Source organism: Geospiza fortis, unplaced genomic scaffold (genome assembly GCF_000277835.1).
Source record: "Geospiza fortis unplaced genomic scaffold, GeoFor_1.0 scaffold54, whole genome shotgun sequence".
NCBI classification, from domain to species: domain Eukaryota; kingdom Metazoa; phylum Chordata; class Aves; order Passeriformes; family Thraupidae; genus Geospiza; species Geospiza fortis.
In genome coordinates, this window is record NW_005054301.1 from 10,584,363 (window position 1) to 10,603,234 (window position 18,872).

At 34.9% G+C, this 18,872-nt stretch overlaps 1 protein-coding gene across 1 annotated transcript in view; it reads left to right on the plus strand.

Annotated features, from left to right (window-relative positions):
* Positions 1-18,872, plus strand: part of PRKD1 (protein kinase D1) — a 108,369-nt gene that overhangs the window by 38,168 nt on the left and 51,329 nt on the right. Inside the window, exon 3 of the mRNA XM_031065681.1 lies at positions 11,759-11,897. Coding sequence (XP_030921541.1) covers positions 11,783-11,897 — 115 coding nt within the window. The 5' untranslated portion in view covers positions 11,759-11,782. The remainder of the gene's footprint in view (positions 1-11,758; positions 11,898-18,872) is intronic.

Genomic DNA, 18,872 nt, shown 5'->3' on the forward strand with positions numbered 1-18,872 from the left:
GAACAATAGTGTCAAATATCTTCTTTATGGTAGCAAAAGAAGTGAAATTTAATGAGTGTGAAATTCTGCACTCAAAAATTAAGTACTTAAGTAGGGCAATATGGAAGTGGATATTTGTACAACCAAACCCATGCAGGAGTTTAGGGTTGACAGTGTGCTCATTTCATGTGTTAGATACATGTTTTCAAAGATGCACATCCCAGACACATTAAACTCCAAGACAACTTTTGTCTTGATGTTTAAAAATATTCTTGAGGCAGATAGGTCTGACTGAAACTAAACTGTCAAATAATCTGTCAGTACTAGTTGGATGGGGGTGGACATGTATTCACCCACGCTGAGATGCAAATACTTCCCTTGTGAAATGTGGCAGCTATTTAGAAGCTCTGCACAACCGTTCAGAGTAAAAAAATGGGGAAGTATTTATCCAGTTGAACTTACAATGGGAATTTTAGATAATCAGAAAGGAAAGTCACTGGAATGTGATTTGCAGAAAGGAACATTAAACCATAGGAATGTGTATTTCATAGTTTCCTTACTTTGCACTGAAAGTTGGGAGTTTTTTTATGTCTTACAGGAGAGATATAGACTTTCAAAGACCCAAAAGGATTTCTTCCTATTTCAAGTCAGAGTGAGCTCTGTCTGCACCTATCTTTGTCTAGATAGGGACAGACAGAGCTCACTCTGGGAACATCCAGTGATGGAAATACCACACGCACCCTCCAAAAGATATTGCTGATGTTTAAACTATCCTTTTCTCTTATTATTGAACTTTAATTCACTTTATATGCATTACTGCCTATCTAGAAGCAGAAGTAAGGACTGTCAAAGTTTCCTTCTGTCTATCTTCTTTCACCTCATCTTTACATCTTGCCTTTTGTAGCACATTCTGCAAAATTTTTTCTGCTGATCCTTGGACTGTCTTTGGACACACAGAACTAGACTGTGGGTTACATTTGAGGTGTCATCAATGCCAAAATGAGGGTCAGGATAATTTCAGATCCTGTATTAAATATTAAATAAATATTAAATAAAGATAAAGAGTCCCAAGAAATCTGTTAGCCAATCTCTCTAATTTAGCCTTACACTGAGTGTTGTTGCAGAATATGACATTATAGTAATTTGTTCCAATACCTTTTTGTATAAGAAAGCCATAGGAGTTGTCGAAATTAACTCCTTTTTAAATAGAGCGTCTCTCTTAGAAACAAAAATCCTATAATGTGGAAATAGCACAGCCATATCTGTTTTCCAGTGAGCATTTGTTTTAGATACTTAAATTAAGCAAGAAAAGAAGTTGGACCAGCAAAATAATTGTTGTGTAATCTAATTCTACATAGCCTCAGCTGCTAGAAATTGCAACTTGCAGTTTCTTTGTCTGCTAGGCAGATGAATCAATAGAAAATCAGATTTCACTTTCTAGGACTGATGCTTATCAAAGATGATCAAATCCTGACCTGCCTTTAGAAATTAAACAGTTTAGTCCCCTGCTGCCATGGATGGGAGAGTATATCTTTCAGTTCCTTAATTATTCTATTTGTCCTTCCTGAATCGTTTTGCCAATGGCCTAGTTTTTTAAATATTAAATGCTAGGTATGAGAAGATTTCTGATTGCATTTATATCACTGCCAAAAGCAGAGCTAGTAAATCCATAAGCTTTTGATATTCCCCAATTTATGGCAAAACCTATGTTCACTTCATGTGTTCAAGGACATGTTCACCTAATGATCTATTACACTGGCTAAATTTCATTGTTGCTTTTTAGAATAGAGTCCCTTTTACATCAGAGCAGTTTATATTCCATGTTTCCATGTGTCTGCAATAATATTTTGCAAAGACTGAATCTGTGTCAGTGTAAAGCTATGCTTGCATTTTCCTCGGTACATAACCAAGTTACCTAGTTCTGCATAACCAAAGGTAGTTAAATAGTGATAGTGTCTGTCATGTTTTCATTTGCTCTATTCGTTTGAGGAGGCTACAGCTCTGTGCCCCTTTATGAAGAGGAGCAAATAAGTTTTCTTCATCTTGATTACTCTAGAACCCAATCACTGACTTTTCAGCTATATCAGTTTTGCCTTTTTGGACTTGAAAATGTGCGTGCAGCTTTTGTGAGTCCTCTTCAGCATCCATATCAACTGATGTTAGGGTACAAAGTGTTTAATCATTAATACTCAGTAATATCTTTTCCCCAAATGGGAAAGTGATTGATAAATCTATGTGGGTGGTAGAATTGTTAAAGTTCTTTTTGTTCCTAAAGTATTAGCAAAATTTTTAGTGTGCTTTAAGTGTGCTGACAGTGATATTTCCACATGACTTTGGGCCTCTTCCTTGGTTTTCTACAACTCTGAACATTTTCTATTTATATCTGTTGCTATCAAGTTTCTGTTTTGAACATTATAGTTCTATATATGTATATAGATATATGGAGGACATACCTTAAAAGCTCCTTTTTGTGACCTGGCAGTGTCTGTGTTTAATGCAGTTATTTTTTTGAAAGCAATTAAAAAAAAAGATAAAATTATCCTTAAGGTTTATTCATATACTTGTCTTTTGTGTGTTTCTAGATTAACAGAAGGCTTAAACATGTGTTGAAGCTTTATGCCTCTTTGTGCTGTGTGTTCCTGCAATGAATACATACAACTAAAGGAAGCACTGGGTGTGAATGGTCCCATTACAGAGGCAGAAACTTTGTTGTGATCTGCTTGTGATCCCATTCTCCTTTCAGTGGTTTCCATTTCTTTACTGACAGTGTCCTAGTATCGTGATTAGGAGTCCATTCAAAAAGTTGTACACTCCACCTTTGAAACATTAAGGTAGGAAAGTGTGGAACCCAAATGGCCTCTTCCCAAGTGATTCACTCTCTAGAAGCCTATATATAGATTTTGTATTACTATATAAAAGCTGCCATTTTTTGTCATGTTAAAAAAAGAAAAAACTCATGTTGTTTTCCTATCCCTAAACAGGTGTTTGGCAAGGGAAATCCTTTTGGGTGTTGGAGACAATGAAACTCAAACTTCCTATGACATGGCTTACTCAGAGCTACAAAGCAATGCTAAGTCTGCATAAAAGAATAATTTACAGGCACTTCTGTCCTAATGTTTTTTACTAGCTCTTATGGACAGCTTCCTTGTAATGTTTTGGAATGGGGAATTAGTGTGTATAGCCTGGCAGCATGAGTTGTTGATTCTGAGTTAGTCATCTGATGCCCAATACAGACCTCGTTATAGGTATGTGTGCTCATGCTTAAACTGGTGTCCAGCATGGGTGCCCTCAGCCTTCTCTTCTGCTAGAATTCCCTCCTGACTATAATCCTTACAGAATTAGGGAGCCCAGTAATCCTGTTACTTGGTGATGTCACTTTATGCTTTATTAAAAAGGATACTAGTTCCTAATAAATGGAAGTTTTGTCCTTTATTAATAAGGATCCTAATTATTAGTAATAAATGGAAGCCAAACTGACAACTAAGGAGCAAACTAATTATTAATATTAAAAACAGAACCAATATGATCGTTAAACATTCACGTTTCTATCACATTCAGTATGAGAATGCCCTTTACAAGTATTTTTCAAATGACTCTTAGTGTAATTCCTGAAATATAGAATTAATATTGGGAGTGGATGAAAGAGTAACTAATTTTCAGATTCTCTCTTAATATTTGACTTCAAGTGTGTGGGAATTCTGCTTTTTCAGGAGTAAACCACATACTTGGGAATACTTTATTTAAAATAGTACTCTTGATCAGAGATATTTTGTTTTCTGTTTCTGTGCAAAACAAAATTATTTTTAAGCCGTGATGTAGACTGGCATTTATCTGGAAGGAAATGGAGTTGATTTTGAAAGTACAGCAGAGGTATAAGGAAGTGAAAGGTCTCTTACCTTCATTAGATCTTTTGAGATCTCTTACCTCAGAAACAGAAGCTTTGACTGCATGTAAGCAGTTTGTGTTGTGCAATCTGTAAAAAGATCAAAGACACTTGTTCTACATCTGTGTAGTCTGTTGAGTGAGGTACGTGACTGGTGACTGAGTCTCCTGAATTGATGTAATGCATCAATGAAGCTGGAACACATCTGGTGGTAGACTCTCACAGAAATGGGAGGTTTGGGGATTGTTTTGGTTTGGTTTGGTTATTTTATTAATAGTGTATGGAATTGGCTCTTGAATTGTTTTCTTAATCTTTCTTAAATTAGGAATCCCAGACGTAGTATATGGCATAGAACTGGTAAGACTACAGTTCAGAAGCAGTCAATACTTGTGAGCAAGGGGCTCTTTAGATGTTTTTATGTTAATGGAACTAGAAAAAAACACTTGATTTTTTTAGTGATTCATCATCCTTTTTCTGCCTGTTTGCTGAAGGGCATGAAAGTTTCTGCTCCATTTCTCAACCTCCTTGGTGAGAAATGCAATCTGTTCGTGAAGTGCCTACATAAATGGATGCCTGTCAACAATCTGGCACTTGTTGTCACGTTCTTCTCCTAAACATTTCACAGGAAGCTCCTTGATTCTACACTGGCGTGGACAGTGTTGAGCTGCACAGAGAACGTGTACAGGAACTGTGGGAGCCTTTCTGCTGAGGTCTCCCTGTTGTCTTGGAGAAATGTGGATTAGTGGATCAGTGTAGATCTCAAACTGTCAGTGCGAAACAACTGAGAAGACAGAAACTCAAAGTGGTCTCCCTCAGTGCTTCTGCCCATGAAATTGAATTTCAATTGAATTTTTCAATTCAATAATGCTGTATATGCAGGTGTGGTAGGTGTGGTAATATTTTTGCCACCAACAGGATGCAAAGACCAGTTTATATTCTGAGTCTCTTTGTGATTTAATTACTATTATTTCTCTAAATGTTTCTGTTGAATTACCCTCTTAATCTACATGACAGAGCAGTCAGCTATGCAAGTGTGTTTTGATTTGCATGGCACATTGACTTTTAGGATTTTTATGTGACAAAATTGAGTGTTTTCTCAATTTCTGAGTTATTGAACTTATTCTTTCTTTACAGCTTCTTGACTCTGCATTGTCTCCATTGCATTTGAAGTTTTAATAGAATATTCACAAAATACCAAGGAAATAATAGTAAAAAAGATTAGTCTTAGAGAAGACACATTATATCTGAGAGACAAAGGCTATTTTAAATTAAGGTAGCCTTTGTGTGCTATCAATGAAAATCAACTTCCAACAATAATCAACATATTTTTGGTAATCCATTGCAGGTGGTAATTCAGAATAAAGTACTTCCATAGAAGTTTCAGTGAAAAATATATCCAATATTTTCAATGGAAATGAAGATGTATTTGTATCTTGTGATAGAATGAATAGAGTAACACTAATTATGCTAAAGTTCTCTTTGTTTGAGAGAAAAGTGTTATTATTTTAGATTTTTCATGTTCAGTTGCCATGGTGGATTGACCCCAGCCAGCAGCCACTTGCCAGACACAGTTCAGGAGCAGTGAGAGGAGACTCAGGTCTGGTTGCCCTGAACTGGGAGTTCTTAAATCTGCGCGGAAGTAGCATGAGTAATGTGGTGTATACTCTGTAATTTTGGCAGTGAGCAATTTGTGTGACAGAAGGCAAACTGACATACAGTGACAGGAAGCATAGGTAGCAAGAGAACCTGTTTGTTTGAAGAAATACAAAGGAAACAACTCCTACCCTGAATGGGCAGGGTAGGAAACACCTGTACTAAAAAAGGCTAACGAATAGATTGTTCCGAGTTCAGGCTCTCTCCAGAAAAATCATATTTTTATTTTTCATCATGGCCATATTTTTCTTTTTCATGAGTAGTTCTGTGAAGGAGCTCAGCTGTGTTTTAACTCTGTTGATCTTCATTGTTCCACAGCCAGTCCAAGTCAGTGTGTGTGTGGGCAACATACTCTGTTCCTGCTCTAAGAGAGATGAAAGAATCTGATTTCTGCAGCAGATCACTGCTGCAGAGATAGAAAAATGTTTGTATGTATGTATTTGTTATCTAAAATACTGTTTACACCATAAAGCAGTCAATAAGAAGTTTGGTGTTTTCAGATGGCCCATTTGGAAGCTGCTTACTAACTGGTATTCCACAGGTAACGAGTCCTTTATAAAGCATGTTTGTACATCAATCATTGTAGTAAAAATGTAAAAGGAATAATGAATACTGTAAATAAGGAATGATGCTGCCCACAGTAAAGCATTAGGAAGCTTAACTGATGTTTGGAATGTACCACATGGTGATAGCTCTCTGGGGTTATATCTAAAAATATATTTATAAATAAACTGAAATGAGGATACAGGCTCAAGTATTGGCCCAAAATCACGTAAACTTTTCAGTTGTTTAATTGCATGCTTCCTGATATGGTTTGAACTGTGCCAAATCGCATTCCTTCAGATGATGCTCAGAGAGTTTGGGTCCTAGCATGTGTAAGAGCCTGTTTTAAAATATGGAGTGGCAATGTCATCTCCCTGCTTCTGGGAAAAGAGGTCATCTGTGTGGCAGTGAGCCACTTCCATGCCACATAGCTGTGGATCCAGAGAATGGTTCCTGGCTGGTATAGTCAGTATATTCTTAGTAACTTGTCTGTTTCACTTAGCAGTTAGATTGGAAGGAAATTGCTAATACATTTTTAGGAATGCCAAGGCAAAAAGGGATCAAAGACCTATATTGCTGTTCCCATTTAGCACTTTAACCCTTGTGAATCTTGGCTCTTGGCGATCCTCAAGGGTCATGAGACAATCAAGGTCTTTCCTGTGTCTCTCTTCTAAGTGTATTTTCCTTGCTCTGGTCATCTCTTCCTCACCTTTCCAGATTTCTTCAGTTACCCCTTTGCCTTTCCAAATCAAGATATTTGTTCTTGATTTGGAAAGGCATAGGCATAGACATACATTTGTCTGTTTTTCTGAACCTGTGACAAATGGGTTTGACCTGAGCCTGTCTTGGGTACTACTGCAACATAGGCAGCATCAAGTTGATTGGTACTACTCCTTATATTTTCCTTTTCCTCCCTATGTAACTGAAGACTGATTGCCTGGAAAAAATAAAAAAAGAAGGAAAAAAAGATAAGGAAATAATTTGTTGCTTGTCCTTGCTGTTTGTCTGCGTGGCTAGTGCAAATGAAGTTACTGGAAAGGTCTAGGGTGAGTCACCATTTCTGAGATGTCTTAAGCATGGAATGTGACATCCTGGATTGAGGTGGAGATGCCGCTGCTGCTGGAACAAGCTCCACCTCCTGTTTGTACTCAGATGTTGCTACATATATTCTGTATAGCGTCCTGTAAACTTCTGTTTAAACTCGAGAGTTTGTGTTCCTTTGTAGTAACTGTAGTGGTGTAAATGTGGAGAGTGTCTTTGAACACTAACTGATGTTTCTTGCAACAAAACCACGAAGTCATGTGTTTTTTCTTAATGCATAAGACTAATGTTTTCATGATAGCATTGGTAAATAGTGCCTTTAAAAAATCTCGAGTTTTGCTAGAGAGTTAATAATGACTGCCACAACCAGGTGAAAATTTAGGCAGTCCTCTTAATGAAACATTGGCTTTTCAGTGTCATGATTTTGCTGTGTTCTGACCTCTGTAGAGAAAAGAAATTCTGATTTCTAAAAATAAAATGCACTCTTATTTTAAGAATATGAAAGAAAAATGTTTCAGTTTGGTTGATATGATTGTTGAAGTTTTGTATGTGTCTATCTTTATACTAAAACAGGAATATTGATGTAAGACTATTTATTTACTTATTTATTTATGTATGTATGTATGTATGTATTTATGTATGTTAGGGTCACATCAACAGTCTTGTTTAAGTTAGATCAAGGTTACTTGTGTTTTAGCCAGTTAAGTTAACAAACATTCAGTGTGACAGCTTCTCCACATGCTGTGAAGACGTTGTTCAGCCCACAGCCCTTATGTGTGCTGGATCAATATCTTGGTGCTGTAAAGGACTTCCAGGTTTTATCAAAGTTTTTGTTGCAGGTGCTGATATGAAAATCACTAAGGGCTTCTAAAAACCTAACTAATCTAGAAGAAAAAAACAGTCATCACTAAAAGAGACAGTTAAACTTAATTTTAAGGAAAAGTAAAATGATGACTGAAAAAAGTAAAAAAGCAACTGTCATGACTTCCTAGAATAAAGCAACAGAAACTAACCCTTACAGAAGATGTGCAAAATTGTAGTAACATATAAAAAGACAAAAACAGGAAGATGACTTTTTTTTTTCATTTTTATCAGTGAGAATGTGTCTGCCTGTATGTTTCAATTTTATTATATCAAAAGAAGTATTTTTGCAAAATTATCACAGCAACAGACTTTTTTGACTATTGGAATACATTATTAATTGAAATGAATCATCGTCATTGTTTAGAGTATATGTTTTCCAGTTTTTCCAGGTTAAGTTCTTCAGTGGAAGAAATTTATTTTTCATGTGGTTTTCATTTGACATAGCTACCATGCTAATCTTTCTAATACATATTTATTAAACCAAACTGGTGAAGTGTTGTCTCACGTTAGAGAGTCTTATCTTTCTTTGAAGTTAATTTCCATTCTAAATTGTGGTTTACCAGAAAAGAAGGAGGCAGAGTAGGTTTCCATTCAGATAACCGTGTATATGATTTGTGATTATTAATTAATTTTTGAAAGCTTCACAATTCAATTTGGAAATATGTTAGCATTTAGATATATCAGGTCTTGTAAAGTTTCTCTAATAATAAAAATAAATAATAATAATAAATAAGTCTCTAATAATAAAACCATTTGATTGTCACAATAAATAGAGTTTTAAATATAACCAACATTTTCTTCTGTCAGCCTCTCTTTGATCCTTATTTTGAGAAAAACTGTTAATAACAGCACAGTTATGGCTGTACATAGTTCAGCTCATATTTGCATGTGGAGGGACCAATGCCATTGAAATTACTGACTGATGTGATGGATAGTGGATTAAATGAATTATTGAATATTTAAAATTAGATGTTCTAGTTATTGAAATTTGAGTCTACCTTTTTTTTTTTTTTTGTAGTAACACTTGAAGGCTTTTTAATTGAAAATCCAGAATTTGCATATTCACTTGTCTTCTATATGGTTATTGGTAAAATATTTTGGTGTATTTTCTTGAGATTTGCAGTTACTAAGGGTGAAAACGCTTCATTGCTTGCTTCTGTGTTGTATCTGCTGAGGAAAGATTAGTGCTGAGGCTCCTTTTACCCTGTGTTTTGTGGATGATCTGCTGCCAAAGTGCCCACAATCTGGGCAATAAAAAATTGACTTATAATAACTTGAGATCCTGATCAGCAGTCTTCATCTAAAAACATAATTTTATTTTGTATTTCCTTAAAGTCTTATGGGTAGATAATCGTGATGTAATATTTTTAGAAAATGAAAGAAGCACACAGTTTCAGTGTGCTTATTACGTACGGGTGACTTCAAATGCTATTAGCACTTCCTCTTTTTAGCATAAAAGCTACTACAATATCGTGTAAGATATGTTCTATACGAGTGTTTAGACAGCATTTCTTTTAATGCTCAGTGTTTGGAATAGAAGTCTGTTATTTGCCTGTTGCAGTTTTACTTGTTAGTAAATTTATTTTTTCACTTATATTTGTTCATATTTTGTTTCTGCTTATTGGTGGAAAGGAATTGGTTAAAACAAAGGGGGAGAACTCATTTTAGAGTGTTTCCCTTCACATTTTCTCAAACCAAGACAGGAGTGTATCTAATAAATAACACTGGGGATAGACTTGAGTTGATTTAGAAATTTTGCTAAATTTTAAATCTGGAACCTAGATTTTCTGGTAAATGATCACGTTAAAAATCTAATATTTCTGTTTCTAGAAAGGGGAAGGCCAGAGATGTTTGAAATACACAGCTAAACTGTGGCAGTTAAGCAAGTTATTATGCTGTAAAGGTAATTTACCCAGTTACACTTGTAAACTAAAGCACCTTGGACTGAAGCACACTGAAAGCCCATTAAAGTGATTCATTTTACTTCACACTTGGAGCAGGCAAACAAGGTGTTTATGGACAGCTCTGATATCTTAATTGTTAAGCAACCAGAAATACATCCTGTTTCTGAACCCCGTGTAAGCAAGTCTTCCACTCCTGATTCTCACAGATGTACTGTATTTCCTCACTGTGGCCATTATAATGACCATTTAACTCTGATACTTCTGCTTTAAGCAGCTGTTATACTGAAAGAAGGCCTTCTGTTGGTATTGGGGAGTTTAGCTCCAATCCCATAAATCCCCTGCTTTGTGTTGTGTTTAGCAGAACTGAATGCTGTTTGTGGTGGTGTAATACCAAGCATCTTGGCTTCTTTTTGTTTGCTTTGGTCTGTGCGTATCAGCATTATTGTTGGTAAGAGTAAGTTTAGCTGAGGGAATTTTTGTCACTGTTGCAACAGTTGGTCCTTATACAATGTTTGAGAATCACACCATCAAAATGACTGTTTTGACACGAGAGTAGTGTATCTGGGGAAAACGAATTCAAACAGAAGATTTCTTGTATGTAATTTATCAAAAATGCTGTGGTTGAATTTACTTTTTTCTACAGAATATAATAACTTGTACCTCATGATACGTGTATTTCTACATACATACATAGTATGTGTAATATTGCAAATACTTTTTTAGGTAGAAAAAGTAGAGCTATTTGAAAAAAAGCAAATGGAATGGGAATATAAAGAGACAGCAAGCAATTTAAATCATAATAAATTTAGAGGGAAATGCCTCTGGTATTTCTGAAATCCAGTGAAATGAGAAAAAATTTTGTAGTTTTTGAAAAGGATCAGCAGTTCCCATTTTGAAGAATAATATTTCACTGCCTCTATAAAAGAAAATTCTTAGGAATGCCACTGTGTTTGTGTATAACCTCAAAACATACCAGTTCATTTCTCTGGCTGTACTTGTCGTGTTTTTTTAGTTGCCAAAACGTGGAGTAGTGCATTGATTTAAAATTGAGTGGATTCTTTTGTAACATAGAAAGGGTTACTTGGTTTTGTTTTCAGAAGAGAGTCTTAGTTCTTTAGGCTGGGAACATGAAACAAACACAATTTTTTTGCTTCAGAAATCAAATAAAAAGGAAAAAAGTTACCTAGATGATAATCTCCAGTGTATAACCTCAAAGTTTTTAAAAAACCTTTTTTAGTTTAAACAGGATTTAATCTGATTTTGAAGCTCCAATTTCTCTGCATTGAAACAAATGATTATGATTAAATTTTGAAATATTGTTTTGAAACATTGTTTTATGTGCCTGGTAACTTCAGTCTCAAAAAATAGATATTTCATATTGAGTTGTCATTTAAGCATTGCATCTTAAGCAGAGCTAAAATATATTTCTTTTGGCTTCAAAGCATCTTTTAGGCAGACATCTGGGGAGAGATCATAGAATAATGGAATAATATAATATAATATAGACTAGAAGGGCACTCCAAAGAACATCTAGTCCAAACAGCTGCTCCAGGTCTAATTAAATCATCTTACTCAGGAACTCGTGTGAGGAAATAGTTACCAGCAGTGGCTGCAAGATACATTTACTTCTCTCTCATTTCCTAGTGGATACTGCATTGTTCACAGGAAGAGAAAGGCAAATCAGCTTATTTGCTTGGTGGTAAAAACATTTCAGAATATAGTGATAAATATTTTCATAGATGAAAAAATATATATCCTATTTGATAATAGTCTGAGAAGTGGTCCAGTCTGCCCGCAAAATTTCATTATACATTCATTGTGTTTTACAGTTTTGTATTTTACAGTTATGTGTTTTACAGCATAGTGAATTCTCATGGGTTTGTGTTTGCAGTTTCCCGAATGTGGTTTTTATGGAATGTACGACAAAATCTTGCTCTTCCGCCATGACCCTACCTCTGAAAACATTCTCCAGTTGGTGAAATCAGCTGCAGATATCCAAGAAGGAGACCTAGTTGAAGTTGTCTTATCAGGTAACTAAAAACCAATGAAAATTACTGTCATTCTTTGCAAATGAAAATATCCAGAGTAGTTTTCTCCCAATTGGATTTTAACCCAGCACAGGTGAGAGTCCATACAACCAAAAATTTCGTTTTTCTTGTTTCCTTTCTCAGACATATATTAGGCATATTATGCCTTTTACTTTTTTTTCTGTTGCCTTTTACTTTTTTTTCTGTTGCTCTTTTTTTTTCTGTGTATTTTGTAACAACTCCTTTCATCCATATTACTAGTTAAGCAACAGGTTAACTAGTTAATAGTGTTAATAAGCTAGTTAACGAGTTAATATTAATATTAATAAGCTTTTTGCTCAAGTCCTATGAAAGTGTCCACTGGAAATAGAGCTTTTTCAAAGCCCTGCATAATTTTGCTTGCCAAGACTGCTCTGATTCTTTACATGATCTATTTTTTAAAATTATGAGAGGAAGGGGAAAGCACAATCATGTGACTAATACAGAAGAAGTCTGAGGATGTCATTAGCTGTCAATAGGACTTGTCAAAAGCTTAGATGTAAGATATGAGCTTTGTGACTTGGAATGGTGCAGAGTTTGCATGGGTTTGCAGTAGAGTGGATGCTGGAACCTTAAAGGTGTAAAGGTGCTATTTGGCAGGTAAAACTTGGAAGATGGTTGAAGGGCTGAATTTTTGCAGTTGGAACATACAGTTAGAGCATCTGGAAAGATGCTAAAGTACAGAGAAATGCATGCCATATGAAAGTAAAAATTGCAACTGTAGAAGGGTGTAGGATAGTGAAGAGGAAGGCCAAGTCCTAATGGATGCTGAAAAGAGTGGAAGTTAGGTCATACAATCTAAGCCAACTGAGCTTTTAAACATAGTTTTCTTGTGTAGGACCCTATTCCATATTCTTTGTTTAGAATAGTAAAGAGTGAATAAGGAATAATGCATGTCATTCCTGTAAGTCATCATTCACCTTTTCCATATCAGGAAATAAGCTTTTCACTTTCAAAAAGATACCAGTAATTTGAACTTAATATTTTCTACAGAACATAATCACTCCACATCAGTAATTTTGATGCAGTGAAAAAAGTTAACAAGGGCTTTAGTGCTTTATTTGAAATATTGTTTATATGAAGTGTAGATCACATACCTTCTAGTTTGCCAAAATCAGGCAAGTAGCTATTTAAATCTTTAGGAGCAAAGGACAGCAAATGAAACTTCTAATATGTCATGGCCTGACTGATGGCACTATTACAAGTTAAACCTTCAGTTAGATGTCTCAAATTAAACACATTTCCTCAATAAACACTTAAAAGTATTGGTGTCCTCCCTCAAATGAGCTTAAACTAAATGCAGCAATTCATTTTTGCAGACAATTCCTGTGTCATGTAAAGGGGGGGGAAGTATTCCCAGTTCTGCAACACTGAAAATGAGAAAGAAATGTACAAAAAATCTGTAATGTTTAAGGAATTATTCAAACGAATGCAGGCAGCTTTTTATTGAAAAATATTCAGACATGGTTTAAAGTTATCATGGATTTTGACAATAGTGCATATCAAAGTAGCTGTAGATGGGTTATCTCCTTTTTAATTAAAGGACAAAGTCTGTCTAAATACAGAGCCATAAGAAGTCTTTTTCAGGATGTTTAATAATATGCACTGAAAATTTATTTTGAAGGGATTAAAAAAACCTTCTGGAAACAGAAGAGATTGGTCTTCAGTGCTACAGTGTTTGATATTGAGTGCTTGAGTGGTGGAAGGACAAATGAAATACAATATGTGTTCAGATGCATTGCTGAACTGATCGAAGTGTTTTATTTCTAGCCTTCATTATAGAGAACTAAACAGAATATGCATTCTAAAGTTCTGTAAATTCAAGGTATATTATGGTAATTGTTTTTGAATGTCATGTCCAAAATGGCAGTAGAGCACATTGTTACTGCTATGGCTTTGCTGCTTAAAACGCCTTGTGCTTTGGGTCAGCATCCCCTGAGGCGCTGGTATCTGATGTCAAAAGCTGTACTGATCCACTGCATTCATTTTTTATTGCTCAGGTCAATACTGTTCAGAGTACAGAAAGCTGAACTGTCAGTCCTTGTATTCAGGATTATACATTCATTAGTATGCATTTTTTTTTCATTGTAGTTTACTTAAACTTTATTAAAAAAGCTGGACCACCCATGATTTTTTTCCTACTGCATATGTTCTTGGCAGTTTGAGGATTAGTAAACATAATTGTTTTCTGGTTTAGAGCTTATATTACAAGTTCTTGAAAGAGCTGAAAATTATCTACAGAAACTTAGAGGTGTTGCTCACTGTAGCTGAAGCACCTTAGTCTGTTTTAGTGAAGAAAATTGTACCTATAGATGTCATGCAATGTAACTGAAACAGTTTGTGTTAGAGCAAAAAATTGCTGGTGAAACACGAGAAATTTACTCAGCTCATATTGCAGCACCTGCTGTGCTTTTTTATTCCTAATGAAAATTATAATTTGCATTTTGCATGGGTGCAATACAATGTAGTATTTTAATGGACTGCAAGAATCATGTAATGTGCTGAACAAATGCTGTGTGTCTGTCAACTGACTCCTCCAGAGGAGATAAGCACAGGCTGTTGCAGTCAGCCAGATGAATTGTGGTTCAGTGCCAGTATAGATTCTGGCATTTTGGAACTGAAAGGTCAAACATTGTTATAAGGGTGGAAGCAGAAGTGTATGTTGAGTGTATGAGATTTGGTTAGCTGCACACTAAAAGAGGAAAATGGAAACTTTATTATGAATGTAGTAGCCCTAATAAATAAATAGTTTTACTTCTATTATTTTTTCCTTTTATTTTACGTATTTTTAAAAATATCCGTTTGAACACTTTATTTATGGGATTCTGATAGTATTTGTGTAGGAATATGGGAACACTTCAGAAATGTATTAGAACCAGAAATGTTGAATACCTTTGGTTTATTAGGCTGCACTCCTGGGCATTCATTGAACAACATCACTAATACCCTTCTGGCTGTAACTTACAACTCGCCATGTTTCCATTTTCTTAGCTGTGTATTTTCTATATTATTTTTTCTTAAAATATTGGAACGTTCATCTTTTCTTCAGATGCCCAAAGGAAGAAAATTCTTTACTACCTCTGTGGAAATCTCCGCTAATGTGTTCATTGAATCCAATATATACTTAGTTCTATGCATTTCAGACTGAAAAGGATCTGAATCTTTGGAGAAAGGATTTTATCAAAGTGTATTTGTAGGAAGGGTTCCTTTTATTAGAATACCATCAAAAATTACTAGGTAGCCCAGAATCGGGAAGCAAGGTACAGAAGTGGCAGTTTAATTTATAGTCAAAAGATGGCTGGAAATGAGTAGTCAGTCATTCAAAAACACTTAAAGGAATAGAAACCAGAAGTTACATCTTTTTAGATCTCTTTCTCTCTCTCTAAAATGTAGTTTTCCTGTTTGCTCAAGAAAAGTAAGCATATTTATGTAAAGTGAGTTTAAGCTGTAAAATGTCCTTCAATCTTGATGTGATCAAGTAGTGGTTGCTGAAATCTTCGACTGGACCTCTGAGAAGTTAACTTTCGTGTTCCACTCATGAAATAAAGGATGCAAACATTAATTACCAAAATAGCATAATGTAAAATTCACAATAAATTTGAATAGAACGGATTATTTTTGCTGTGATAAACTCACTTCTTTAAGTTAACTCCTAGGGTTTTGGAGATCTTCAGTGTCATTTTGACTAGCTTATAAAAATAACTTATTTCAACTGCAATTTGTTGATGCTAATGAATTGATATTAATGATAGCTGCCCTATGTACCCTTTCTTTGCAGAGAAGGTAAATAGTTAACAAGTTCTTAATTTAAGTTGTTACATGAGATCTGGAAAATAGATCAGTTAGCCCCTTTCTTAAATGAATGATGTTGAAGATATTATTTAAAGCCGTCTGTAAATGCAATTTCCACCCTCCATCTTTGTATCTGTGACTTTTTTCAGAATAACTGTATTTGTTGTTTTTTTTAAATGGAGGCACAGACTCTATAGAAGAAGCTGACAGATGAGAATTGCTATGCTTCTGTGCATCTCTATTCTCTTTTTGAGTTCTGATTTTGAGGGCTTCAAGGAAACAATTACTTTAGATGTCTTTAGACTTTTTTTGTCAGCATAGTTTATCCTCTTCTGTACCTTGTTCATGAAGTTTATTAAAAACTGCTGTGTAAATTTGCCAGGTCTATTCATGATATAGAGAGAAAAAATTGTATATTTACAGTTTTAATATGGGTTTGTTTATAAAAATTCTATCTTGTTTTTACTGGGCAAAGTTCCATTGAGATGTAAGAGGTTTTGGCCTGCTGCTGGGAAGCAGACAGGGAAACGTTAGCGTCTTGTGTGAATTAGTGGAATGTACTTCATCTGCTTGCTGTGACCAGTTGTGCTCAACTTGGCAGGATTCCTGAAGCAAGAAAGTCAAATAGCAGCTATTTTACGTTCCCTTGCTGAGCTGATGAGGGCAGGAATTGATCCAGTGCTTTTGTTAAGAAGCTGTTTCTGTTGTAATACCACATAGATGGTAGATCACGTGGTTGTTAGATGTGGACCTTTTATTTTGATTCAGTACAGTATATACTGTCTATGATAAAATATACTGGGCTGAATAAAAGCTGTGGATAGCTGTACAATTACAGTAAATGCCATTTATCATAACAGGATTGTTGTGTTAGTTCAGCTTGAGATTAAACACTATGATATTGTATCTCTGAACATAATGTTATAGTACTTATATAGTTGGTCACAGTTTGTGATTTTGCTTTGTTATGATTGAAGATCATCCTTCTCTTTGTGCCTTCATGGCTATCTTAGCATGCAGTTTTCTGGTGTCTTGAGAAATACAAATATCTTTATTCTGTCTAAGATGAAATCTTTAGCAATTATTCTTCCTTTGTGTCCTTTCAATTTTTCTATGTGTCGTTTTTCTTATTTCTGTAGAGATAAGGCTCATTTGTGATTAGGTTAAAGTTGATTGATTTTGTATCCCTCACTGTTCATTAGTCTAATACTGTTCTTGGGTCATGAATTTCAGATAGATGGATGTTTGAAGTTGTCAGAACTGAAAGATTCTTTCCCTTTTTTTGTTTATGTTTTTGTCATTGTCTTTTTTTCCATATATAACTGTGTTAATTGTTAGTTTCTGGACAGTGCCTGTATATGAGAGGTCACTGTTCCACTGCTACCTAATAGATCAAACATCCAACCTCATACATCTCTAATTGTCTGATCTTTTGAGAGAATACATTTTTGGTTTGTGCGGTCTTTAATGAAATTGTCAGTTCATTTGAGATATTTCACTTGGTTTTCCAGATTTAATGCAAACACTTTCAGTCCAAATGCTCATAAAGAAATGATGTTTTCACGAGAGAACAGGGTGAATGCTCAAATGGATAAATAACTGTTTATGACTTAGGAAGCGAAGGGTAGAAGTGCATGGTATTTTCACAGTGGAAGTAGGTTACCAGCAAGGCACTTAAGTCTGTGCTGTTAAATACATTAATGAACGATCTGGAAAGCATTACTAGTAAAGTGTCAGGTGCAGCAATGGAACAGAAAATGGCTTGTAATGTCACTGCCCTTGTGTCATCTACCTTTGTCACCTTCTCTGCTTCAGAGTATGATGATGTTGCTTTGAGAACTCCTCTTTCAAAATAGGATTCCAGATTTTGTCTGATCCAGTAATTCTTACGCTTTGTATTCCTATCACGTGACTTCACTGAAAAGAGACATAATTCATGTCACACCACTTCAACAGGCCTCACCTCAATAAGTTGTACAGCTGGCTTTTCAAGAAAGGTGGAATTGAAGCTGATTAGCCACATTAATTGCACTTAATGTGTTAAAAAAATGCCAGTCAACTTCCAAAGTGGACCAAATTAAATCTTGATTTTATTTGTATATTATCTTTATTTCAAAGGCTGTGGAGTTTAAAAAAACCCTTTATTCTCCTTAAAGTATTCTTAGTTCAGTGAGGCAATTTTTTTACCTTTCTTATTAATTTTTTCTCAGTTTTCTTAATATGATATATATCACATTCACCCGTTTAAAAAAGATTTTAGATACTAAAATTTTGACTGAGTTTAGCACAATCCACTTTGTAACAGTAGCTCAATATGTTATTCATGATTAATACTTCGGCAGCCCCCATGTCAGCTGATCCTTTCTCAAAAGACTTGAGGTGATGAATGAAACCTGGAGTCTGCAAAAGTTGCCAAATGTTTTAATGGATATTTGTGTGCTCATTTAGACTTACAATGCAATGCTATAATCTGATTAGCATTCGGAAGGCTTATAATTAGAAAGGCATTGGTGGAAAAAAGTGCATGATAATAAAAACCATATTTTCATCAAAGGACTCTGTTTATTTAAACAGTTTTATAAATTTATTTACTATTTAGTCTTTTGTTACATCTGTGGTATGTAAAACTCGCATATAACTATAAATTATTTTACTGGATATGTCTTTAATAGCATTTGAACTTTTCTTAAACATACAGTTGCAAAGTCCAGATTTCTTTTTGTGCACCTCATCACTAAAAATCTTCAAGCATATACCTTCAATATGTGTGTGTTGATTTATTTAAAGTTTATATATGTAGCTGAAGTTATAAGATTTTCTTTCTGTACCCTAATGGGTTGTCTTTTGCACACCCAGAGGTGTGTACACCTCGCTTTGGAGACCACTGCTATATGTTCAGTTGAAGTTGTATATAAGGAAAAAAAATTCATCTCTTTTTGAAATTTTTTAAACTATTTGCGTAAGAAACCTTCAATTAGTTTTTTTTCTCCTTTTCACAGTTCTTCATATTCTGCCAGTTGTTTTTGCTATTAACACAGATTTTAATTATAAAACTGCCACTATTCAAAGAATTCTCTTTTCGTCACCAGCCACCATCCCCTTTCATCAAATAATTACCTCCCCAGTAGGTAATTCTCACTAGCTACT